Source organism: Cnephaeus nilssonii (assembly GCF_951640355.1).
Source record: "Cnephaeus nilssonii genome assembly, chromosome: 5".
NCBI classification, from domain to species: Eukaryota; Metazoa; Chordata; class Mammalia; order Chiroptera; family Vespertilionidae; genus Cnephaeus; species Cnephaeus nilssonii.
The window spans coordinates 4337141-4362759 of record NC_137076.1 but is presented as its reverse complement, the minus strand read 5'-3'; the positions used below and the strand labels follow the sequence as shown (position 1 = coordinate 4362759).

General features: G+C 52.8%; 1 protein-coding gene across 1 annotated transcript in view; it reads left to right on the top strand.

The window, feature by feature from the left end:
* The window catches only part of SEC24D (SEC24 homolog D, COPII coat complex component), a 65400-nt gene that overhangs the window by 22714 nt on the left and 17067 nt on the right, over positions 1 to 25619 (top strand). Inside the window, exons 8-12 of the mRNA XM_079771076.1 lie at positions 807 to 934; positions 14278 to 14416; positions 15545 to 15660; positions 22639 to 22763; positions 25420 to 25611. Of these exons, the coding sequence (XP_079627202.1) occupies positions 807 to 934; positions 14278 to 14416; positions 15545 to 15660; positions 22639 to 22763; positions 25420 to 25611 (700 nt within the window). The remainder of the gene's footprint in view (positions 1 to 806; positions 935 to 14277; positions 14417 to 15544; positions 15661 to 22638; positions 22764 to 25419; positions 25612 to 25619) is intronic.

Genomic DNA, 25619 nt, shown 5'->3' with positions numbered 1-25619 from the left:
CACTGGTACTTTTCACTAAGGCCCCCTCGGCGACTGTTTAAAACTGCAGGCGCCTTCCTTAGCCAGGTGTGCATTCCCACCACACTTCCGAGGCCACGTACTGCCTCCTCTGTGGGGCTAATATTGTCTGTGTCCCCTCGGGGACAGCGTCCAACCCTTCGCCACCACGCAGCAAATGGTTGAGCGGTGCGTTCTCTTCACCATAATATATTACAGGTTTTAATTATAATTTAATGTCAAATTTTATTTTAGGAAAGTTATTCTAGAGATTCAAAGTATTTGTCATGACATGAAATAAATATAATTGGTTAAGAAACAATGTATATTAAAAATAGATTGAAGTGCTTTAAAACACATTTCTATTACAAGTAGAACTGTCGTTTCTAGATTTGATTTTCAGTTTAAAACTGACATAATCAAATGGAATCGTATTGAGGAAGTGTCCCCTGCTGACACACGTGGCCCAGATGCTCAGCTCTCCGCAGCCGGGGAGTCGCTGGGAGGCGGGAGTGCTCTGTGCTCTGTGCCTTTGCCCCGTTTCCCGTTGGCTCTAAGCGCCCTAGGCCTGCCAGTGGGTGTATTCACACTGCTGTGGGAACAGTGAGAGCAGCTCTGTCTGCTGAGAGGGTTGTGTTGTGCCAGCAGTCGCAGTGCCCCTAGAGGCTAGATGGTGGAATTGCACAGTCCTCCTTTTTTTAGAAACCCTGTGTTTTACACACAGGCCATGCATTACCCAGAAGCCCCGTCACAGTGCTTACGTGTCCCGGTTTCATAGCTGATCTTCAGTGTGCCTCTGACTGTTTCAGGCAATGCCAGTCCTCGCTACATCCGCTGCACGACCTACTGCTTCCCGTGCACGGCAGACATGGCCAAGCAGGCTCAGATCCCCTTGGCCGCCGTCATCACGCCCTTCGCCACGGTGCCTTCCAACGAGGTAAGAGTGATGAAGCAGCAGCGCAGTGACCTGCCAGCTCCAGCGTTCTGCCTGCAGCATTGTTTTCTTGGACAGTATTTTGTATTGGAAACAGAAACTGGAACATGTGTAGTGCAAAAACACGTCGCCATTCAATCCGTTATTCGTTAGGAAAACAAAAATCTGACAAGCTGCATTTTGGGGCATCCTGTATACCAAGCATTGGTGGTCAGGTCACTTTCTGGCCTGTTGGAACGATGCACGTGAATACCACACCCGCCTGTGAGGCCTTAGTCCCCAGTTCAGGGCCGGTCTCTGGGTGTTCTGGGGAGGAGATAACAGAGCCCAAGGTCCTGTCTCCCTGCACCTGCTTTACCAGTCCCTGGGCCGGATGCCCAGCAGTGCTGCTCAGTCCGCGTGATTGGGAAGCATGAGCACATCCATCTGCATGCTTCACCTTGGAAGGGTGTCCTCAGTACACGGGCAAGTGGGGGAAGGACAAGAGGGGGTCTATTTAAAGTCCTATTCTAGGGCGCTGTTAGTGGGCCTTGTGGTCTGCACATCCTTCTCCACGGCCGCCATTCCTCCTGCTGTGCCCCGGTGGACGCCCACCTGCACACAGAGGCACAGGCCCTGGAGCAGAGCTGGTGTTGGGGGGGGGGGCGGGGCGTGGTGAGAACAGCCGTACTTCCGGCTGGGGCCGTGGTCCCCTAAGCCAGGCTGAAACCAGGCTCCTTTAGCTGCGCTAAAGGCAGGAGCCTCGGACTCTCTTCCCAATTTAAACCTCCGCTTGGCCGTAATGGTCCTTGGAGGCCGGCTGATCTAATGTGCACGCAGCAGCACCTGAGCAAGGGGCAGGGCATCGGTGAGAGAAGGTTTGTACCTGTCTTGGGGCCATGCCAGCTGGTGTCGGGGGGTGGCATGGGGAAGGGAGGAGGGGCCTGCTTATGTCACTCAGTGAAGAAAGAGAAGCGAGACGGGGCCCATGTGGACATGGCTTTCTTCTCCTTTAGGGTGTCCACTCGCTCTCCTGAGAGTGTGGGAGCGCTGCCCTCTCTCCTTTTGGGGAGTCGAGTGGAATGGGCGTGCGTAGGGCAGAGAGGAGGCGTTGGGCTGTTCCCAGAAGCCAGTCTTCCGTGCAGAAGGACACTCAGGACTGATGGCCCCAGAAACGTAATGCAGTGCTCCTCGACTCTAGAATCACTGCGCTGGGCGGGCCGGCCAAGAGCTGCTCCCGAGGCTCCCGTGCGCATTCCGCTGGGCTGGTGTGACACATACCGACGCACTGCCCACAGCCCGTCTTTCTGCGAGGTGTTTCAAGTAGGCTGCCGATCTCAGCGCCCTTCCCTCTCAGTACTCCGCAGGCACACCGCAACCGGAGGTTAACGTTTGCTTACAGATTACTCTTCCCCCTGAGGCACAATTCACTTCCGTGAAAGGCACGTGTCTTAAGTAAACATGTCCCTGACCTTCGGCCGATGCGTGCACTTGTGCGGGCCAAGCCCCTGCTAAGATGTGCAATGCCACTGTCACCCTCCCACAGCCCCTCCTCGGGCCAGGGTTCTGACTGGTCGCCCAGGTCGGGTTCCGAGCTTAGGCCCCACCCAGAGCACGCACTCTGCCTAAGTCTGCTCACGCGGCGGCTGGGCGGGGCGTGGTGGCGTGGTGGCCGTCCCTTCTTCATGGCTGACGAGTGTCTCACTGTCCTGGCTTATCCAGCTCACGGTGGGCACCTGGGCTGTTGTGAACGAAGCCTCTGTCTGTTCTCGTGCAAGTCTTCCTGTGGACACACGCCGTTTCTCTCCGGTTGGTGCCTGCGAGTAGATTGCTGGCTCACGGTACATGATTCACTTCTAGCATTTTCCAAAGTGGCTGCACCACTTACAGTTCCAATAGCATTTTAATTTGTTGTTCTCTGCAGTAAGTGACTTCTTATTTTTATGTTTGGTGAAATGTTAGGACTTCATTCCTTCTCGGACTAATATTGCCATCATTACGGCAATTTAGAAAGAGACATTCTTCAAGACTTCCTGACTTGGCATTGATCTAAAGGATTTACTTAGTACATTGCACTTTTCTTTTTAAAGTTTTGGTTCTTGTTCAACGGAACCTTTTAAAGCATGCTGCTGTGTTAGCAACGGCCTGTAGAAATACACCTCACCCAGCGGGTATGACTGAGGATGTGCCCTGGGGCATTGCTTTGGAGATGTGTGCTATTGCTAAGCGCATCCCTGTGTCTTTGTGGCTTAATATTTCATTTTCCGGAAATGTTAATTTTTTGGTGTGTGTTTTAAGTGAAACCCATTCTCACGTTCAATATAATTAACTATGAAATACTTACTCTGTGTCACTAACTGGCTAGCTGAGAAGCTCCTTTGTTTCGTAACCGTGACTTTATTTCCGAGGCTGTATTTTAAGAACTGAGGTAGAAATGGTATAGATTTCCAGTGCAGAGGAGTGAAGATTATACTTCATTTAGTTTTGCGTTTTCTTTAAGATGGGAAATTGTCGCATTTTGGACAATTGCATACATCTAACTATACATGGAATTGAGTAATATCGCCTATAAACCAGATGGCAGAGCCTCACTCCATCTGTGACTGGATTTGGGATGTCTGTGTATGTGTTTTTAGATTACAAATGGACATCACTGTCAAAGTCGTTCCCGTTCATATGGAATTAGGTTAGGGCCGATGCACTTCACCCGAGACTTGCAGTTTCCCTTGGCGTCTAGTCCCTCCCTCGCGCTCTGCAAGGCACCAGCCTGGACGTTGGAGGCTCCTCTTGCCCCGGACCTGGGAAGTGGACAGGCGCTTCCCCGTGTGGGAAAGCTCTGCTGAGGGGCCCCGGCTGGGGTTCAGGTGCAGGCAAGTCCCTCAGTCACGACTTAACGAACAGACATTGTCCTGTCAGGAGTGCTTTTAAATTCTTTATCCTCAGTGATTGTTCCTGTTCTGGTAGAATCAGTAGATGTGAGGACGATGCCATTGGGAGGAAAAAGGAATGATGTCAGAGAACTGGTGGATGGGGTTGACAGAAAGGCCAGGGCTGTCCGAGAACAAACCCAGCCCTACTCATCACGCCCGGTGGGCTTCCTGCCCACGTCACCTGGAGCGGGGCTTGCTCGTGCTTCATCCTGGCCAGGCTGCCGGACGGGCCAGCCTGGCTCTGCAGAGCTCACGCCGTGGGTCACACTCCGCAGGAACGCAATGCTGCCGCACTGTAGGCTTTGTCTGTATCCTTCATCCTCCTCTTAGGGAGATGGCAGCTTGTGAAGGCATGGGTTTTATAGAGGTAGTGACTCTACGGCTGGCGAGTACGTGCTGCTGCTGGCACTCAAAGTCCAGTCCAAGCCCCTGACACGTCGGCTTAAATGAGCTGGTTGGGCTTTTATCTGGATAAACACGTGGGATGGTGGTCCTTCTGTCGGCAGTGGTTCCAGCAGTGGGCCTCGTGCTCGGCAGGCTTGCGAGCTGTCTCCAGTGTCCCTCCTACACCTCCTGGAAGTCCTTAGACTCCAGGCTACTGCGCAGTCCTGGAGGGCAAAGAGCATCAGAACCTGCCAGTGGCTGGGCACGTAGCGGGCTGGGCATGCAGGGGGCTGGGCACGCAGGGGGCTGGGCCTGCAGGGGGCTGGGCACGAAGGGAGCTGGGCACGCAGGGGGCTGGGCACGCAGGGGGCTGGGCACGCAGGGGGCTGGGCACGTAGTGGGCTGGGCACATAGCGGGCTGGGCACGCAGGGGGCTGGGCACGTAGCGGGCTGGGCACGCAGGGGGCTGGGCACGTAGCGGGCTGGGCACGCAGGGGGCTGGGCACGTAGCGGGCTGGGCATGCAGGGGGCTGGGCACGAAGGGAGTTGGGCACGCAGGGGGCTGGGCACGTAGCAGGCTGGGCACGCATGGGGCTGGGCACACAGGGGGCTGGGCAAGAAGGGAGTTGAGCACGCAGGGGGCTGGGCACGCAGGGGGCTGGGCATGAAGGGAGTTGAGCACACAGGGGGCTGGGCACGCAGGGGGCTGGGCATGCAGGGGGCTGGGCATGCAGGGGGCTGGGCACGCAGGGGGCTGGGCACGCAGGGGGCTGGGCACACAGGGGCTGGGCACGCAGTAGGTAGAGGTCCGATTGGAGTAAATGCACTCATCAGGGCCAGATAGACATTTAAGTGGCAAAGACAAGCCAAACTGCAGAACGCTGGCTGATCCCATGGGGTTCAGGCCTCTTACCTAGTATTTCCAGCGCAGGAAGTCTTCATTGCTAACCTCCTCGGCAGCCGTGGTCTGTTGGTAAGCAGGCCGCTGATGAAGTAAACATCTTTACTGTTTGGTATATCTTGTTTCATACTTTACGTGACCACAGCCACAACCGTTCACCTCTCCGTGGGCAAAGAAAAAATCACCGGAGAGATCCCAGTGGTATTCTACCACATATGAACGAGAGGTTACATTCATCATAAAGAGCAGAACAGCACAGAGGAAGGAAGAAGGTCTGAGCATATAGAGATATTTCAGAAACCCATAAAACTGATCACTTCCTCCAAAGCACAGGAGTAGCAAGGGGACACGGGATCGGAGCCAGGAGGCGACTCCAGTCAGGTCCTCACTGTGCCTGCGCCGTGGCCTCGGCCGCCATTGCCCAGGGAGGACTCTGGCTCTGATGTCCTATAACCTAGGAGTCCTACAGGCCTGCTGCCTACCCTCCGTCTTCACTCTTTATTGGCAAACAGCAGGGAGGACCGCGTACTCATCACACATCCTTTAGGTTATTATTGCGCAACCCAAGCAAAGTCGTTCCATCTGTGCTATACTTTTAGTGTAAGAAATCCTGAGTGGCCCAGCGGCGTGGCTCCGTGGTTGAGCATTGACCTATGAACCAGGAGGTCACAGCTTGATTCCCAGTCAGGGCTTGATTCCCAATGTGGGGAGTGCAGGAGGCAGCCGATCCATGATTCTCTCTCATCATTGATGTTTCTCTCTCTCTCCCTCCTTCCTCTCTGAAGTCAATAAAAATATTTTTAAAAAGAACCCCCAGGGACAGTGGCCAGCCAGTGGCTTGGGGACAGCAGGGGCCTGAGGTCAGAGGCGGGCTCCCCGCCCAGACCAGCTCAGGGAAAGCTGCAGATGTTTTGCATAAATGTGGAGCTTCCCTAGGTGTCAGTTCTGGACGAAAATGGTGGTGGGATTTTTCTGTTATACTTATTTATAGAATCAGTGTTAGAATTGTGTCCTCACACCTGGATTTAGGAATGTTTGAAATGTTATACACACCATAACTTGGGCAATGCCCAATGTTATTTGGTGTGAGAGTTTGCTTCTAAACAGTGTTCATTTTTATAAGGGACTGCCAATGATGTATTCTATTGTCTCCAACAAGGACTTACTTCAGCAAGTACTTACAGCTCCCTCGCTAGGCACCACGGCTGTTCTGGGTACCGAGACGTGTCAGTGAGCAGACGCGCTCCCTGCCTCCTTCCTCCCTCCTTCCTCCGAGCTCTCATTCTAACAGGAAGAGGCAAGACAGTGAGCCTGGCAAGGAGAGGATATCTGTGTGAGGAGGCAGGAAAGAGCGGTGCGGCGGGCTGTGAGCTGCAGGGGAGGGTGCGCAGGTCCCAGGTTAAACAGGGTGGGGGCAGCCTGATCGCGAAGGTGTCCTTTATCTATTTATTTATTTATTTATTTATTTATTTATTTATTTATTTATTTATTTAACAAGGTAACCATTCTATTTTTTCCCTTCTTTAAAATTTATTTTTTTAATCTTTATTGTTGAAAGTTTTACATATGTTTCCCCCCACCTCCCCGCATTCAAGATAACTGGTGGTTTCCTGTTTGTTGGGGGAAAGCTGGAAAATGCTTTAGGATGAAAGGGATGCCCACCCCTGCCCTCTGCCCCAGGCCCTCACACCCTATTGTCTGTGTCCATGGGTGATGCATATATGCATACAAGGTCTTTGGTTGATCTCTTCCCACCCACCCTGTCTTTCCTCTGAAATTCGACAGTGTTCCATGCTTCTACTAGTATGTCTCTGGGTCTGTTTTGTTCTTCAGTTTATTTTGTTCATTGGATTCCACGTGAGTGAGATCATATGATATTTGTCTTTCTCTGACTGGCTTATTTCACTTAACATAATACTCTCCAGGTTCCTCCATGCTGTCTCAAAGGGTAAGAGATTCTTCTTTTTTACTGCTGCATAGTATTCCATGGTGTAACTGTACCACAGCTTTTTATCCACTCATTAAAATCTTAGAAGACACCGTAGGCAGCAAAATCTCAGACATCTCTCGTAGCAATATGTTTATGGATACATCTCCTAGGGCAAGGGAAACAAAAGAGACAATAAACAAATGGGACTACATCAAAATAAAAAGCTTCTGCACAGCAAAAAAACATCAACACAATGAAAAGGGAGTCCACTTAGGGGAGAACATATTTGGCAATGGCACCTCTGATAAAGGGTTAATATCCAAAATATATAAGGAACTCAAACAACTTAACAAAAGGAAGACAGACATTCCAATTAAAAAATGGGCAAATGACCTAAATAGACACTTCTCCAAAGAGTACACACAGATGGCCAAGAGACATATGAAAAAATGCTCAAAGTCACTGATCATCAGAGAGATGCCAATTAAAACGACAATGAGGTATCACTCGCACCCATCAGAATGGCTACCATCAACAAGTTAACAAATGACAAGTGTGGTGAGGATGTGAAGAAAAGGGAACCCTCGTGCACTGCTGGTGGGAATGCAGACTGGTGCAGCCACTGTGGAGAACAGTATGGAGTTTCCTCAAAAAACTAAATATGGAACTGCCTTTTGACCAGTGATCCCACTTCTGGGAGTATGTCCTAAGAAACCCGAAGTGCCAATCAGACAGAACACGTGCACCGTGTTCACAGCAGCACCATTTACAGTAGTGAGACCGGGACAGCCCGCCGTCAGCAGAGAAGGTGCCTTTGGGCGCAGGCGCCTGTCCGGCACAGTGTGACAGGTGTTGGCACAGCCACTTGCAGAGGGAGGTCAGGAAGGAGAGGTGGCAGAGAGTGAAAAGGGTTTGCCTCCAGCTTGTTTTTTTTCACCTTCCATCCTAAAGCGTTTTCCAGCTTTCCCCCAACAAACAGAAAACCACCAGTTATCTTGTTATGGGAGAAACATATGGGAGCTGGATTCACGGGGTGTTTAAGTGTAAAGTGTATTTTCCTCTTCTGTGGAACGCTTGGCATTCTTACAGCAATTAGCTGTCTTCTGCAAGTGGCCTGGGGTCACACAGCAGGAGAGAACTCTCTCTTAGGGATGAAGGTGAACTCTCCTAGTCAAGGCTGGAAAGAAGTGTGGGACAGTGTCTCCGTCACAGAATCCTGGGGGCCTGTGGACTCTGGTTCCCACCGCTCGGCAGGAAGGGTGCTGGCTGGTCCCTGTAAGCTCCCTCACCTGGGAGAGCTGGTCAGCAGGGCCCCATCCGAACAGGCCGCTCCTGGCTGAAGGCTCCCCGATCCTGTGGGCGCCCCTCCCTCTGGCTGAGCCCACCCCCTCCCACTGAGGAGGCCCCGGCCCTGTCTCCCTCCGCACACTTCCTCTTCCTTCGTGAGAGGAGGCTCCACATCGCCCTTTGTCCGTGTTTGGGGGTGAACTTAGCGTATTGGGGTTCATCCGCCCAGACCGCATCTGCTGTGATGAAGGAACTGGCAGGGACCCTCACCCCAACGTGACTTCTGTGTTTCCTTTCTTCCTCATGGGTTTTTCTTCCGTGGCTGTCACCCTTTACCAGGCGGAACCCCCGGGAGCCTCCTCTTTTAGAATGTTCCTGCCTCCCCCTCCCTCCCTCCCTCCCTCCCTCCTCCTCTTGTCGTGCATTCACCAAATACTTACTCAGAGCTTACTCGGGGCTCAGTGGTGAGCCTGAAGCTTACTGTGCTTCATTTAAAAACTGTAACTAATATTTAAACATCTTTTGAGGGTTTTTTTTTGTTTTTGTTCTTTTGTTTTTCAGAGAGGAAGGGAGAGGGGGGAGAGATAGAAACATCAATGATGAGAATAATTGGTCAGCTGCCTCCTGCACGCCCCCTACTGGGGATCGAGCCCACAACCAAGGCATGTGCCCTTGACCGGAATCGAACCTGGGACCCTTTAGTTCGCAGGCCAATGCTCTATCCACTGAGCCAAACCGGCTAGGGCTTTAGTTTGTTTTTAAAGAGTTTTATGAATTGAATGAAATATAGGAGATGATGCAGCAAACGAATTCTAAAAACCTCTCACGGTGATGGTGAAATATATGGTAGAGTTTACTAATTTGTAAGAGGTTTCAGCACATCCATAAGTGGCCTGTAAGTGTATCATTTTCCCCAAAGGCATTACTTTAGTGAAATGTGAAATCGTTTATCTTGTGTCAAAATTGTTACATGCAGTAAACAGTTCACTTGAGGAGAGAGAGACAGAGACAGAGACCTGGGGGTCAGGGCCGCCGGCCCCCGCTCACTGCCCGGCCTGGCTCAGGCCTCTGCGGAGCCGCAGCCTCCTGCTCCCGCCTTCATCTCATGGACCAGCCTCCCAGCCTCCTGGCCGCCTCACCTCCTCCTGCCCTGCCCGCTTCTTCCTGCATCACCTGGCTCTCACTGACTGAGACTGTCCGTCTCTCTGTCCTTGGAAATATGACTTCTAGAAACCGCCGTCCCTTCCTTCAAAGAAGCCTCTGTGGACGCGGTCTGGCTACAGCAAGAAGCGCTGGGCCCAGCAGCAGAGCTGACCAGGGAAGGAGGGAAACATTCTCTCAAGTGCCCGAGCCCTCACAGCAGCAGAGGCTAATCTTCTGGACATAAGAAAACGCGAAGCTTTAGAGTGACAAGGGCCAACCGAAAGCATCCTTGAAAAGTATAAATAGAGCCTCAGAATTAACCCAACACATTGAGTGTTTCACTGTCAGGCCCTGTCTCTTTAGAAGGTTACAGCAGGGTTTTAAAAAGGCATTTGGAAAATACTCTTCCAGGCCGCACTTGTCATTTCAGAAAGTCGAACAAAACAGCAGCCGGTGAGCGCTGTGCAGGGAGCAGCCGCGGCCTCCCGTGGCTGTCCGCGTGGCTGGCAGGTGTCACACACGGGGAAGCTGAACGCGGGCGCTCGCGCGCTGCCCCTGCCCGCCCCGTGGAAACGTCCGTGGTCAGTGAGGTCCATGAGGTCCACGCCGACTCTTTCCCTTTCGCTTCTGGGGCTAACCCGGGCGCCCCTGCTCCTCCGCCTCCGGCCTGAGCGTCTGAGGTTTCACGGTGGAGGCTCAGCACAGGCCCCGGGCTCTGGTCCTGCCCCGCCCCCTGCTCCGCTCGCCTCCAGCCCCCTGAGCCCAGGCCCTCGGGCAGGGCAGGTCCGGAGAAGCAGCCGCCCTCAGCCCAGAGCACTGCATGCTGAGCCGCAGCTGCCACCAGCCCGCGCTGCCACCCTCATCCAGCTGAGGACCCTGTCACGTTGGCAGGTCTTCTTGCTGCCAGTCTGATCGGAGTTAGGAGCCACAGTGGCCAAAAGCCCTCTCCTGTCGCCTGCAGGGTCTGGCTGAGCCGCTCTGCTCTGTAGGCCTCGGCAGGTGAGCTCCGTGTGGGGACAACTCGCCCCGGGCAGTTGCTCTGCTGGAGGCTGCGGGGGAGGGGAGAGAAGAGGGAAAGGGAAGAGACGTGTACATTAAAAATGCAGGACGTGGGTTTTTTCAGAATCAGTCAACGAGTGTGAGGTCACCTGCTGTGATTTGGGGCTGCCCCTCCCGACAGGCCACGGTTTCCCTACATGAACTATTGTCAACGTTTTCTCTAAGACAAGTATAGCTCCTTAATTTTGTGATGTGATAGCTGACATAAGTTCAGTTAAATGCTATTAGACTTACATAAAGCAAATATAGCATAGTTACCTCGAGTGTTTTATTACTGAGGAAATTGTAAGGCTTTAATTTTTAGTTGTACAGCGCCACCTAGTGGATCTGTGTTCACCAGCTGTCCAGATCTGGTATCATCAGCTTTTAATATTTAGCTGCCTTTGCCGCTCACCATTTCTCTAAAACACAGACTATGTGGCAAGACTTTTCTTAGTTCCGCAGCTGCCCAGGCAAAAACACAGAGGTTACACACCCTCCCCGCGGGGTCCCTGCAGGGTTTGTTCATCCGCTCAGAGCACGGTGCTCGCTCTGCAGTCCATCTGTGCGCATTGCCCTCTACGCTAGAGAGAACTTTACTCATGACGATTTCCCCAGCGCCCTCTCTACTCTGAGCTATGCTTCTGATGGCATCGTTGCCTGCTGGTTTGTTTAATGTCCTGGGCAATAGGCCCAGTACCGACTGTACAAATGTAAGGTTGCCTGGGAGAATGGCAGGAAGACTTAGAAAACTGATACTATCAATAATGATAAAAGCGCAATATGCTAATTAGACTGGACAGCCGAACGACCTTCCGGACGCAGTTGGGGCTGCGAGGGCTGAGCCCCTTGCACAAATTTCGTGCATCGGGCCTCTAATATTAAAATAAGAAAACTTTCAAAATTGCATTAGTATTCCAAGAAGTTACTGATTGATACGCATTGTTTGCCCTTTCACGTGGAAAAGTAGCCAGAAGTGTTGTGTTGTTCTGTTTTGTTTTGAAATTACTTATTTCATCTTCACACCGAGCCCATTTCTCAGTGAACTATATCCTCCTGCGGCCTCAAATCCACCGTGGTTTTATTATACCTGCACAAAAAGAAAGACACTTTACCCAATTAGAGCGTCTGAATTAAAATTAGTGCCGCCACACAGCTGGCAGCCCTGGCAGTCTGAAAACAAGCACAGGCCCAGACAGCGTGGCCCTCCCTGCCCAGCTCCCCGCCTGTCCTCGCTGCGGGGTGATGGCCATGGGGGGTGGTCCAGTGTCCGCTCTTTCCACTGAAGTGAAGAGCAGAAAAGAAGGAGCAGGCAGGAGGCACTAGAGGCCAAAGGTTTTAAGCACATTTATTTTTAAAAATTATAAAATCTGAAAATATTCCGGAAACAAATCTGACACAGTCCTTGGTAAGGAAAAGACCAACTTTTGGGGAGAATTTTTGGGGAAGTGTGATTTTTTACAAAAAGTGGTATACACTGAAGTGGAACTCAGAAGAGACGTGAGACTGGCTGTGTGAGCTCGTGCTCACTGCGGGGAGGTCAGCGGCGTCTGGAGACGGAGAAACCTCTGCACAAGCAGGCGCGGCGCCCGTCCTGGGCCCCCAGAAAACAGGCACTTGCAGAGCTTTTAACATTCCTGGCTGTCACCTCAGTGTCTGCAGACCTCCTTACCCACCCAGCGTCTCGTTCCCAGAGAGAAGGTCCAGACGTGAGTGTGCTTAGCAGCCGGTGCAGTCGTCATGACTCGCTCCTTCCTGGACTTCCACCTCCAGGTCTGCAGCCCGCACCTGCCAGCACTGGGGTGTGGAGGTGTCAGCTGCAAACAGTTGCCTTTGAGTAAATCCTAGCAGCAAAAATAAGGTTAATTTTGCTCGCATTGCTCTGCCATCCTGTGTTGTCCCTGAAGTCTCTCAGGGCATTGACGATGGCCTTCGAGGGCTTTGGGAAAAAGGATGAGGAGTAGACTTGACTGGAATGCGTGCGGATTGCAGACTTTCTTCCCACCTGAACCCTGAAGGCGTGTCTGTCCTGGAGGCGTGTTGCAGGGCAGGCAGCGGCCCGGGGACAGCTGATGGACTGGCTCTGACCTCCCGCTCTCCCTGTCCCTCCGCTGCCGGAGGCTCTCTTGTACCTGAGCTTTTGTCTGCTCCGCTTGTCCCCCGTGCCTTCTCACTGCCTGCCTCAGAGGACAGACACTCACCGCTTTGGGCTGTCACACAAAAAGTGCACATAGGAAAGTGTTGTGTAAGTCACTACTTGAACGTATAAGTGTACTTAAACCTGATTCCTAGAGTGTTTTAAAAATCTACTGTACTTCTCCGCTTTTAACCGTTAGATTCCATCAAAAATCTGAAAGATAGATTCCTTCCTTCCAGATCATTTTTACAATAACATTTTACAGTAACAAGTTAGCTAATTTCAGAATTTGTATGAATAAGTGCCTCTAGAAACTCCAGCCTATCATCTGTCATTAAATACACTCCCCTGGCTGAGTGGTTCTGAGGGAGGAAAGGACTTCTGTATGGTGGATAACGTTGCTGCTTATCTAACAGTTCGTGCCAGGCATAGTGTTCTATACTGAACATGCGTTTTCCTTTCGTCCTCATCACAGCCCTACAGTGGGCACCAGGGTTCTGCCCACGCAGGGATCAGAAGAGATAAAGGAGAAAATCCAATCCATTTCTCGGTTCCTCGGGCAAGCTGTGGGGGAGGGGCGTGAGAGGCAGAGGGAATGATCTGAACTTAAAAACATTTTCCCTTGATTCTTTCATGTATTCTACTAAATCTGCTTTTGTTTTTATTTTCTTGCTCCGAGACCTCGCAACCTATTTTTGAACGAACGCTCAGCAATGGGTTAGTTTCACATTGAACATCTGGGCTGGGGCAAATAGTACTTCTCGGTTTTTTGCGATGAGCAGAAATGGCCTTCTGACCCCACCCCGCCCCCATCCCACCTGCCTCCTGCTCTTCCGGTCTCCACTGAAAGCAGTCTGCTTCTTATACCTCTTTTTCTTTAAAACACACACACACACACAAAACATGTATGATGTGCCAAATCCTGCAATTCTCAAGCTTTTCCAGAAATGTCATCTAGGGGATTTATAACAACAAGAGCAATCTGTGGTTTCAGTCTGAAGCCGGAAGAGCTGAGAAGCAGGGCAGACTCCAAATGCTGAGCTTTTCCACTTGAGCTGTAAATAGAAGACGTGCAGTGGTTTCACGCATGTTTACGAGGAAGAAGCCACTGGAATGTTTATTTTTCAGTTCTGGCAGAGCGTGCCCAGCAGAGAGAGGCCTGTGGGAGGCATGTGGCCTGAGCGGCAGGCAGCGGCCCCTTGCTGGGCGGATGAGCGCACGCAGAGCTCTGAGCGTGCGTCTGGCCCAGGCGCTGTGTGCAGGGCGGGCATCTAAACAGCGCACAGCGCAGCAGGGGCCCTGGGGCGACCCGACCCTCCTGTGTGCGCATCAGTGCAAACAGCAGGAGATCAATGCATGGAGTTGAGAATGTTTGTGACATAGTTAGTAGTATTAGTACCCTCTTTCATTTCTGTCTCCACACAGGTAATCATATACCCACATACGTACATAGATACATGCATGTGCATGCATGCTTATAAAAGGCGTTAATCTAATTTCTGTTGGGGTGTTGCCTTGAATTCGCGAGGTGTCAAGAGAGGCACCTGACTGTCCCCTGCTCTTCTGTGGCACCTAGAAAGGCCTCACCCACGTGTGCTCTTTGACTTCTCCCCGTAGACGCCCCTCTACCTGGTGAACCACGGCGAGGCGGGGCCCGTGCGCTGCAACCGCTGCAAAGCCTACATGTGCCCCTTCATGCAGTTCACCGAGGGCGGCCGGCGCTTCCAGTGCGGCTTCTGCAGCTGCGTGAACGACGGTGAGTGCCAACGTGTGAACGGGAGTGAACTCTAGACACGGTAGAAATGCCTGCACCGTCCACCCCACACCGCTCCGAGTCCTCCCCCGGCTCAGTGTCTCCTGCTCACTTGGCTCAGCTGAGATGGTTTCCCTTGTCCCGCATCTTTTCAGACACTGACCTTCCAGATTCCGAGATCCATGTGTGATAGGATCCCTGCAAACTTGCTTAAGAGAAACGGTCACATAGAGCAGGGAGGGAGAACAGTCGAGCCTCAGAGGTTATTTTGAAGTCCAATCTGTGCAGTCCCGTTGCAGTCCACATGGTAGTTCACACGTGCAGGCAGTGCTGAGCTGCTGGTTTGGAAACAAAAGGCATCGCCACCCTGTGGGTTCACAGATGCGTCAGCCAGGCATGTGGGGACCCTGGGCGCTCAGCCGGCGCTCAGCCAGCTCGCCGTCCTGGCAGCAGGGCTCCTTCCCAGATGCCAGGGCCTCTTTGTGCCGGCGCCCGGGGTGACTCCTGGCTGCTCCGGCTGCTGGACGGCCTCCAGGCCCTCGCCAGAGCGAGCCCCTTAGCCATTCGAATCCAAGTCAGAGTCCCGGCTGAGATGGGAGCGCGAGTCTTTCCCTAATACAGTCATCCTCGCCGCTCTGCGGCCCACACAGGAAGGTGGCCGTGCACACCCCCCGCCCCCCCCCCTGCGGAGGCACCCTAGTTGCCAGGTAACAAATACCGTAGTTCACAGTCCAGTCCACAGGACCGCCGTGCTTCTGTTAGGTGTCAGAAAACGGAAATGCGGAGAAATGCCGCCCTGCTTTTCAGAAGGCAGTGAGGTAGGGCCGGCTGGACCTCGGCGTGACCACTGAGGGCACCGTGGCCGCATCCTGCTTCTCTCCAGTGTCCCAGTCCCAAGTGTCCCTTGTCATCAGCAACTTGTAGGAGGTCAGGAGGTTTTTTTTTTAGAAAACCCTCATTCTTTCCAAGACACGCTTTTAGAGAGTGGGTCTTCAGAATATATTACATTCCAGCTCAGAATACTTGTTTCCCCTCCTCCTAACTCCGTCCCGCCCACCATCAATTTTGAGAACGTACTGCATTGTCTGTGCTATAAAACAAAAGATTTCCTTTCCCGTTTTGTTTTGTCAGTCCCGCCATTCTACTTCCAGCATCTGGACCACGTCGGCCGGCGGCTGGACCACGGCGAGAGGCCGGAGCTGTCTCTGGGCTCCTACGAGTTCGTGGCCACTTTGGATTACTGCAGAGTAAGTGTTCCCAGCACGCCAGTGTCCGCACGCAGTGTCACGTCCACGTGAATGACCACGTGTGCGAAGAACTGACAAAGCATGCCGGTGCCACCGGGTGTGGGGGCCTCGGCACAAAGCAAGCCTCCGGGCTGGGAACACGAGGAGACAGCAACACACGGCAGTGGCCATTTCATACAACGTGCAGACACGGAAAGCAGTGGCCTAATGCTGTGTCCCCTCCAGGCAGAACGTGCGGGTCCGCAATGCCGCCTCCTTTTTTTTTTTTTTTTTTTTAATATATTTTATTGATTTTTTACAGAGAGGAAGGGAGAGGGATAGAGAGTTAGAAACGTCGATGAGAGAGAAACATCGACCAGCTGCCTCCTGCACATCCCCCACTGGGGACGTGCCCACAACCAATGTACATGCCCTTGACCGGAATCGAACCTGGGACCCTTCAGTCCGCAGACCGACGCTCTATCCACTGAGCCAAACCTGTTTCGGCTGCTGCCTCCTTCTTACTGGCTTTGTCCTCTCACGCCATGTGCCTCACTTCCCAGGCCAAAGCTCAGCAGGACGGGCTGCAGACCAGGGGCGTGTTTCTGTGCTCCCGTCTCTGTTGTCGCCACGGGAGCGACACCCTCAGAATCCCCCAGCTCTCAGCAGCTGGGGACCTTGGCCTTGAAATGTGGCCATGCGGCTCCCCCACTTCCGTAATCTAAAGCATTAAGTTGAGGGATGTAAGCTTCCTTGTAAGACCACTAACTGCGGGGCCCAGACTACCACCCAGCGCTGTCCTCACTTGTACAGAACTCGACCCCTGCTCTGACCCGCCCCCGCTTTGAGGCTCTGTACTTTGTACAAGGTCAGCCTTCTGTTAGAGCTGCCGCCCACCCACTCCCCCCTCCCCGCCCCCCGCAGACTCCTGCTTACTCCCGAGCACCTGGCCGGGCTTTTGTTTACATGTGTGTGTGTGTGTGTGTGCACAGCACCTTTCTCTGACGTCGTCGTGGTGGCCGTTCACTAACCTTCCGTTGTTGCTGTTGTTTTCATAGAACTTGGTCCGTATGTTTTAGCAGTTATTGCTGTGGATTGTAAATCTGTGTCTTCCCTCTTCAGAGGCTCTGATCTCCCTGGGGACAGGAATCTTGTCCCAGCTAACTCTGTGGTCGGCCACGGCGTCTGGCACAGGCAGGCAGTGGACCAGGGGGTGTGGGACGAGTGAGTGAGTGAGTGAGTGAGCGAGCGAGCGAGCGAGCGAATGCGGGAGTCTGCAGGTGTGTGCCTGTTCCCAGGACTGGCTGTGTCCCTTCTCCAGGGCACAGTGATGGTGGCATCAGCATGGGTACCTTGCAGGGCTTGGAAGTTCTCGGTGACTTGAAGTCAGATTTCAGCGGATGGCTGAAGGGCCACGTGGCGCCTGAAGAAGCAGGCCCTGACCGACGCCCTCTCCCCGGGCAGAGGGCCGCGCTCAGGCCAGGCCCAGAAAGAGCCCCTGACCGGAGCGCTGCAGCGGGCTCGCAGGCCTGCCCCGCGCTCAGTGCAAACACAGAACATTTTTCCAACTGGAAGCTTTTCAGCTGCTCGGACTTCAGCATGTTTTTAATTTAACTTTTGCATTTGTTTTAGTGTTTTATATGGGGTTGTTTTTCTACAGCACATAGAAGTAGTTATAAAAGGTTAATGCTTTGTTAGTTTAAAATATAACATTTGAACATGGTTTGGGAAGTAGATGAACATTCCTGGTACAAATGCTTTATTTCAGGGAGAAAAATGTGTCCTAAAGGATCAACTGCTTTGGGGCAGTTTGCTGTTGACGGAAGAATGTTGGGTGAACATAAACGTCCTAATTAAATGTGATAAAGCCGTCAAAACCAGGGTGCAGAATTTACTCGCTGATCTTTGGAACCGTAGCATAAATCTAACTCTGAGCTCCCAGTTCTCTGCCAACAAGGCCACAGTATCTTGATTTTATGCTTTTTTAGTAGAAACTGAAGCAGAGAGCCAGATCTATTTCTGGGAACAAAAGTCTCAGTGCTTTAACCTCTGTTATCTGGAGAGGCACTGGGAAATGTCCCGGATGTCTGACCAGTGGGAAACTCCGCCACAGGCACGGACCAAAGAAAAGCTGTGCGTTTCGAAGAGGTTTATAAGCTTAATCTTCCCTTTATTATTCCAAGTGAGGCTCCTAATAAAAGATGTGTAAGTGTCTTCAAGTTTAATTATAGCTTCAATGTACATTAACCCTTTGCACTTGCTAACCCTTTGCTACCGATGCTAACCGTGTCGAGTCACACTCGACATCCGAGTGCAAAAGGTTAAGTATCACAATGAGTTGCTTTACAGGTTTGGATGATGAGAAAGAGCTTATTTTATTTGTATGTGTATTTTTTAACATGTAGAACTTAAAGGGGAATTGCAAACTCACATTTTCTTATTCATTTTAGTTTAGTTAACACCATGTGTAAGTTATTTAACATTTACTACGTGTGACGCTGTGCTCGAGGCTCTGTTCGGTGTGACCTCCTCATGGTGCACCCTGCGGTGAGCACGGCGCTGCAGGGGAAACTGAGGCTTGGAGAGCTTAAGTACCAACGTGGGTCCCACGTACAGAGTGACGTGGCTGGACCACAGAGCCCTGTCCCCCTCAGGCTCTGCAGACATGCAGACGGGTCTTCACAGGCCCACCACGAAGCACCTGCAGGACAAGACCCCACACTGTCACGTGACTGACAGCTTTTAGAAGTTCACGGACGATATCTGCATATAAAATACGCCTGAAATTAAAACTCATTCCAAACCAGCCTTTATTTCTAAATGAAAATACCATTTTTCCTCATAGTTTTACTTCACTTTGACATTCTTTTGGATGCCTAACACGCCCAAGGCACTTGGCTCTATGCTGTGAGAGACCAAAACTAGCAAGATAATGAACCTGACCTCAAGGTACTCACCATGCGTAGGCCTGCTCAACCCAGATGTAAGGTGCCTTAGGAACACGCCCGCAGGAACTCAGGGTGGGTGGGCCAGGGAGGGACTTGAAGGAGTGGCGTGGAGCGGGTTGCGCCCTGACTGGGTGTGGCCACGTGCATATTCTCTGCTTTCTCCGCTTTCCTGGGGCTGGGAGGCGCTGTGGGTGCGCCCAGGGGCCTAGGGTGGGGCCTGGCGGAATTGGACAGTATATCCCCAAACTTGGGCGCTCCAAAACACAAAGTAAAATATTTTTAAAACACTTGACCAAACAAAACACTTTTCTGGCCAGGTTCTTGGCCCAGGCCCCGAGGCTGTGGCTCTGGGTCGGAGGTGCTGTGAATGGCCAGCACAGATGGCGGGAGGAACTGAGTGGCAGCCGATGGCGGGAGCTGGGATGGACACACAGGCTCTCCTCTTGTTGCCGCCTGGGTTTGGCCTCCCATCTCTGGCCTCTTCGTTTGTTATGCGTGTGACAGTGGCATCTACAGTGCCAGCCACCGAAGGACTGTGACTTCGCGAGGCCATGAGCCAAGTGCAGGCAGGGAGGGAGCGTCCCACCCGCCAGCCGCCCGCACACCCGTTCGCTGTCACAGTGCTGACCCCGGTTTTGTGCCGGGCTCTCGGCCTGGGGCACGGTCGGCGCCCACCTCCGGCAGCGGCACTGCCACCTGCTCCGAGCCTCCGCAGGGGCTGCCGGCGGCAGTCTCCACAGCGAGATGAGGGGTTGGAAGTCAATGGGGCCATCCAAGCGAGAGGAAGGAGGGCTGTGGAGCAATTCCTCAAAAAGGGAAACAGAACACCTGTGTGGCCCCGCAGTTCCCTCTGCGGGGAATCCCAGTCACGAGAGCAGGGTCTCCAGGAGGCAGAGCACCCACGTTCACAGGCGGCGGAGCGCCCAGTGTCCATCGGTGGCGAGCGGATGCACAGCGCGTGTGACGCCCATACGATGGACTATCATTCTCCTTAAAGACAGGAAACTGACACGTGCTACAACACGGGTGAATGTTAAGGGCTTTGTACGAAGTGAAGTAAGCCAGTCACAGCGAAGACAAATACTGGGATTCTTCTGATGCACAGCACCGAGAGACTTAGATTCATGAAGGCAGCTGCCGGAGGTAGGCTGCAGCCTGCCAGGGGCTGGAGGGAGGGGCGATGGGAGTGACTGTTGATGGCGCAGGCTGTTCTGCGGGGGAAGGCCGTCTAGACTTGGGGGGGTGATGGCCGCACAGCGGTATGCATGCAGTTCACACCACTGACCTGTGACAGTGTGTCTCATGTCAGGTGCATTTTTACCACAACCAAAGGTCATATAGAAGAGAGACAGTGAGGGTCTGTGTTTGGGGACTGGACCGGGGGCACAGAGGGCTTCCAGTGGATGGGTGTGGTGGCCAGGGAGGTGACAGCTCCACGGAGAGAGATTGCAAGATGGTGTCAGACGATCAGTGTTCTGTAAGTTCTTACAGAAAAGACCAGGAGAGTGGGAGAGACGTGGTGTAGACGGCTGGAATCCGAGTGTCAGGAGCTGGGACCGGCCTGTGGCGCTGTGCTGTGGTCAGTCGGATGCTGGTCTGGAGCTCAGAGGAGCCCCTGACGAGAGACTATGGGGAGTCGCCATATGGAGGTGCCGGTTCCACCTGAGCGAGTGAAAGTGGTGTCTGTGGTTGGGCGGTGGGAAGGGGAGGAGAGGGACTTCTTAGAGAAAGAGAAGGGATGAGACAGCAGCCACGGGCAGGAGAGCAGCAGAGGGAGGACAGCATGGTGCTTTGGTCGCCACAACGTGAGCGGCCTGCTGAGCCTCCAAGTGCGGATGCTCAGGAGGAGGCTGGGTCTGCTCCACGTCCCTGTCGGGAAGCAGTGACCTCTGAGAGCGGTTTAGTGCAGTGTCATGGCGGGCAGTGTCACAGAGTGGTATGTCACGGAGTGTGGTGTCAGGGGATGCGGTGTCATGGAGTGCGGAGTGCCGTGTCACGGAGGGCGCTGTCAGAGTGAGGTGTCACGGAGTGTGGTGTCAGGGGGTGCGGTGTCATGGAGTGCGGAGGGCGGCGTCACGGAGGGTGCTGTCAGAGTGAGGTGTCATGGAGTGTGGTGTCGTAGAGGGCAGCGGCGAGGAATGCAGTGTCATGGAGTATGGTGTCATTTAGAGCCAGGTTTGTACCGAGGTCAGACATGAGCTTGGCTGGGCGAAGCAGCTGGATCGAGTGGGTTGAGCAATGGGTTAAGAAAGCCAACGATGAAGTCCTTACAGCTTCTGGGCACGAGATGACAGAGCTGGACGGGGAAGAGTAGGGATGGGGTGAAACGTGAAAGGAGCATTTTGAAAGAATTAGCCCCTGGGACTCAGTGATGGGAAGAAAGGGAACAGTCAGATCTGACCCCACGTCTCAAGCCTTTGGGTTGATGTGTGGTGATGTCATTGATAGGGAAAGAGGCGTGGGAAGAGCATGTCATTTAGAGGGACGATGAATTAGCTCTGCGCACACAGGAAACGAGCTACAGGAAGCCTTCTGTAGGAGCGCGTACGGTGGCGCCATGGAGACGCTGGGCCAGGCCGGGGCGGGGGTGAGGGTGAGAGCACACAGAATGGGAAGGCACATGTGGGTTGGCCACGAAGGCATTTTAGTTTAATTGGTGGGAATGGTTGTTTTCATTCCAAATCCATCAGCATAGGTCTATGTCCGAGTTAGAGTAGGTGGAACCAGGAGTGTGTGCAATAAATTGCTCATGTGAAGAGCAACAGATTCCATTCACTTGCCTGTTGGTCTGATTTTGGATATGCCAAAGGATTGAGGCTTTCAGGTTGATGATTTTTAAGTCCTGTAACTTTTTTCTTATTTATTGATTGATTGATTTTAGAGAGGAAAGGAGAGAGAGAAACGTTGATTTGTTGTTCCACATATTTCTGTATTTGTTGGCTGATTCTTCTATGTGCCCTGACCTGGGGGAACCCGCATCCCTGGCAAATCCGGACGATGCTCTAACCAGCAGAGCTACCCACCAGGGCCTGCTTCTCTTACTTCATGTGAAGAACTTTTACTAGAAGAACGTTATAGCTAGCCTCGTAGTGCTTATAGAATGAATCAGTAAGATAATCTATAATAATAAAAGCATAATATGCTAATTAGACTGGACGACCTTCCGGACGTCCTTCTGGATGAAGCTGGGGCTGCAAGGGAAGCCGATGCCGGCAGCTGGGGAAGGAAGGCCTACTCTTGCACGAATTGCGTGCATCGGGCCTCTAGTTTGGAAATATTATCATTAATTTTATAATTATAGCAAAGTACATTTTTTAGACATTTCTATTATTTATTATAAAGCTAAAATGAAATTAGTCTTACCTCTTTATTTTCTCTGTTAGTGTGAGACACTAAAGTCGTTTGCCTGTGGCTCTCTTTTCTAAATATTTGTGTAAGGTCGGCTGGCGAATCCCTTCCTCAGTGTGTGACCCGGCCAGCAGAGGGGCCACAGAGCTCCATGTGGCAGCTGCTTTGTGTTAAAGTGATTATTTTAAACACAGAGAGAAAAGGCCACATCGTCCATGCTTTATCCTAAGTACGTTAGAAGTGGGAAGTATTTAACAATGTAGTTTAATTTTTTCAGTACAATTATATTTTAGTATGTAATTTCCTGTCTTTAACATTGAAATGGCTTATCAAGGAAGAGAGTTGAGAATAGCGAACTGAAGCTAATGCAGTTGTACTGCAGTTTCAAAGACAAGAACTAATTATGTGTCCTCTTTTCTGGCACCATTTGCGGGTTCACCTTCCCTGAGGCAGGTTGTAAGTGAGCCCCCCAGCCCACTCCCCTGGGCACTGGGAGCCATCAGGTCTGGGGGTCCCAGCAGGGAGCCCCCCCAGCATGTGGGGCTGACGGGGTCCCGGCCTGGAGATAGCAGCCTTTGCCGTGCTCGGTGGCTGATTCCCCACGAGTCGTAAGCAAAACACCTGGTGGCCTGCGAGAGTGCTGTGTGAGTGACTGTGCCTCTCACAGTGTAACCGGCTTCTGTCATTTGTCTGCTTCCTGTAGAAGAACAAGCCTCCCAACCCTCCCGCCTTCATCTTCATGATCGACGTGTCCTACAGTAACATCAAGAGCGGGCTGGTGCGGCTCATCTGCGAGGAGCTGAAGACGGTGCTGGAAAGGCTGCCCAGGTAGGCGCCTGGCCGCGTGTGGAGTCTGGGCGCACAGGCTGGTGAGCTGTGGTGCCAGTGACCTCCCCACCTTTACCAGCGCGGGCAGGTCCCGTGCGCCGGGGAACATGGGAGCTGCTGCTCGTTCTCCAGGCGTTGGTTTCCAGAGGGAACTGGTGGTTGCTGGGTGTGGCGGGAGCTCGGGGAGCCAGCGAAGGGTGCCCTCGCCCTCCGCCCTCGGATGGGCACGTGGCTCTCCTTCCGCCACAGCTGTGGGCAGGGGAGCAGTGGCTGTTGGAGCGCGCAGACTCAGCCCGGTGGGAGGCTCGGGGCAGGGCCTCAGCACCGCCCCCCACCCTGGGCACCAGCACCCCGTCTGGAAAGCAATGCTTGGGGTGGGTGCCCGCCGCCTCAGGGCCCCAGGTCCGCGGGCGGGCAGACGGGTGGGCGGACCGGCAGGAGCAGGTTTGTTTGTATCCGTGACAATGAAGCCATAATATTCCTGAGGACGGTTTGGAGAAGCAGCGGGGGAGGGGCTGTTTAAAAACAGTGAGGTGCTTTCAGGGGAACCCTAAAGGGAAGGGTGCTGAGCACGCGTGAGGAGGGCGTAAGAGGCATGTCCAGTGCGCAGCCTCGGAGGGCTCGCTGAGCAGACGCGTGGTCCCCGCCCTCCCCAGGCTGCCGGCCTGGTCTGAGCTTCCAGCTGGGAGGGCGCTGACTCCTGGAAATGGCCTCGCTCTTCCCTCTCCTCTGTCCCCTGAGCTGGGCATTCCCCTCATCACTGCGCCAGCCTTCCCCTTCCACACGGGTGTGATATGTGTGAATCCCACTCCCTCCACAGGCGTCGCACAGCCCGTCGGCGCCGAAGGGTGACCGGGCAGACGCCGAGACACAGTCATAGGGCCGCAGGGGTCCCTGTGCTTTGGACAGACTCCTCTTGAGAGTTTTCATTCAAACCCAATACCTTCTCTCCCTTGACCTTTCCAAACGGATCTGTGTTCCTTCTCCCCCGGATTTACTCTGCGCCGTGTGAGTGTGTGTGTGTGTGTGTGTGTGTGTGTGTGTAGCTTTATCTTGTCTGTGGTAACATTGCCATCGGTGTGGCTGACTTCTCTGAGCCGAGCAGGCGATACGCAGATAGCCTTTAGACAGCGCGGTACGTCTTGATCACTGTCTACGGTATGCTAGTCGCTTAGCTGATCTTTAGAAAAGGAAAGGCCCCACTTCTTAAAAAACATATTTGTGTTGATTTCAGAGGAAGGGAGAGGGAAAGAGATAGAAGCATCAATGATGAGAGAGTCATGGATCGGCTGCCTCCTGCACACCCTCCTGGGGATCGAGTCCCAATCCAGGCATGTGCGCTGATGGGGAATTGAACCGTGACCTCCTGGTTCATAGGTCCATGCTCAACCACTGAGCCACTCCAGCTGGGCACCCGTTTTTTTACTATTTAACTCTGAACTTACATCTTTGAAATTGCCATGTCACCTGGCTTTTCTGTCTGACTTCTCTGGAAGAGGAAAGACAAGATTTGAAGTGTTGCACCTGTTGTGCCCGGCAAACTCTGTTTTTTGCTGACTGTGTGTAATGCTGCTGCAGCTGAAATGCTCCAGATGCTTGGTCTGGGAACGTTCTGGTTTGCGTGGTTCCTAGCATCTCAGTGTTGCTCTGTCAGTCCTCCCACTGAAACAGTCAGGGCGAGCCCTGAGGGAGCTGGGAGTGGACACGCCGAGCAGAATGTGTTGTTCGCATGAGTCCCTTATGTCTTATTACGCGGGGTGGCATTAATGTGAAGGACAGGCCGGGGTTTCGTGTTCTCTCGATATGATTTAACCAGGCAGTTATACTGTTACAAGGAACATTTTAAGATAGTTCCCTGTTCTCAAATTAAAAAAATATGTCCCCATGGAAATATGAACTAACACTTTGCAACAATGTGAGATGCTCTGATTAGATGTTTTTTAAAACGTTAACTTGATTTTAAGGGAGGCCACGAACCCGGGATGCTCCTTTCCCATCACTTGCAAATGTCCAAATCCAGTGGGAAAACCCACCCAGATTCTTGTGTGTCAGTGTTCTTTTCTGCTTTATGTCTTCGTTGACTCCAAATTAGCCATTAAAAGAAAATAAATGCCCTTCGTGATCTGCTGGACGTTTTCTGCCTGATGTAATGGAAGGCTTGCTGGGAAACAGGCGTTACCCCGTGGGATGCTGGTAACCCAGCCCCCGATGAAGCCCTGATGGTCCTGTGCTCATGCCTGTGGTGTAAACACCTCCCGCCGGGCTGATTGAAAGCCGAGGCTCCACGTCTCCGGCGGCTCCAGGGGGCTCTGCTTATAAGGAAAGGAGGGGCCTCGCTTGTTTATAAAAACGTAGCTGTGGGTTGAGAATAGGTGTAAGAAGAAGTATGAGATTGAAGGAATCCGAGCATTTTTAGTAACTTCTACTTGGTATTTTACTTAGAATTCTGAGTGTTTTCTTTGTCAGCTGCCTGATGTCTGTGCTATCCCCCCCCCCACACCCCCACACCCCCCACCCCCCCCGCCATGACTCCCTCTCGTGTGCATCTGGTGAACACGGCTCAGGCGAGACTCGACGCGCTTCTGCCCCTGGGAGCACACTGACCCCGGAGGCCTCTCTGGGGCTAAGGAAGGGCTCGGACTCTGTCTCCCCGCAGGGAAGAGCCAGAGGCGCCTTCAGCCGTCCGCGTGGGCTTCGTCACCTACAACAAAGTGCTCCATTTCTTCAACGTCAAGAGCAACCTGGCACAGCCGCAGATGATGGTGGTGACCGACGTGGGCGAGGTCTTCGTGCCCTTGTTGGATGGTTTTCTTGTCAACTACCACGAGTCCCAGTCTGTGATCCACAAGTAAGTGC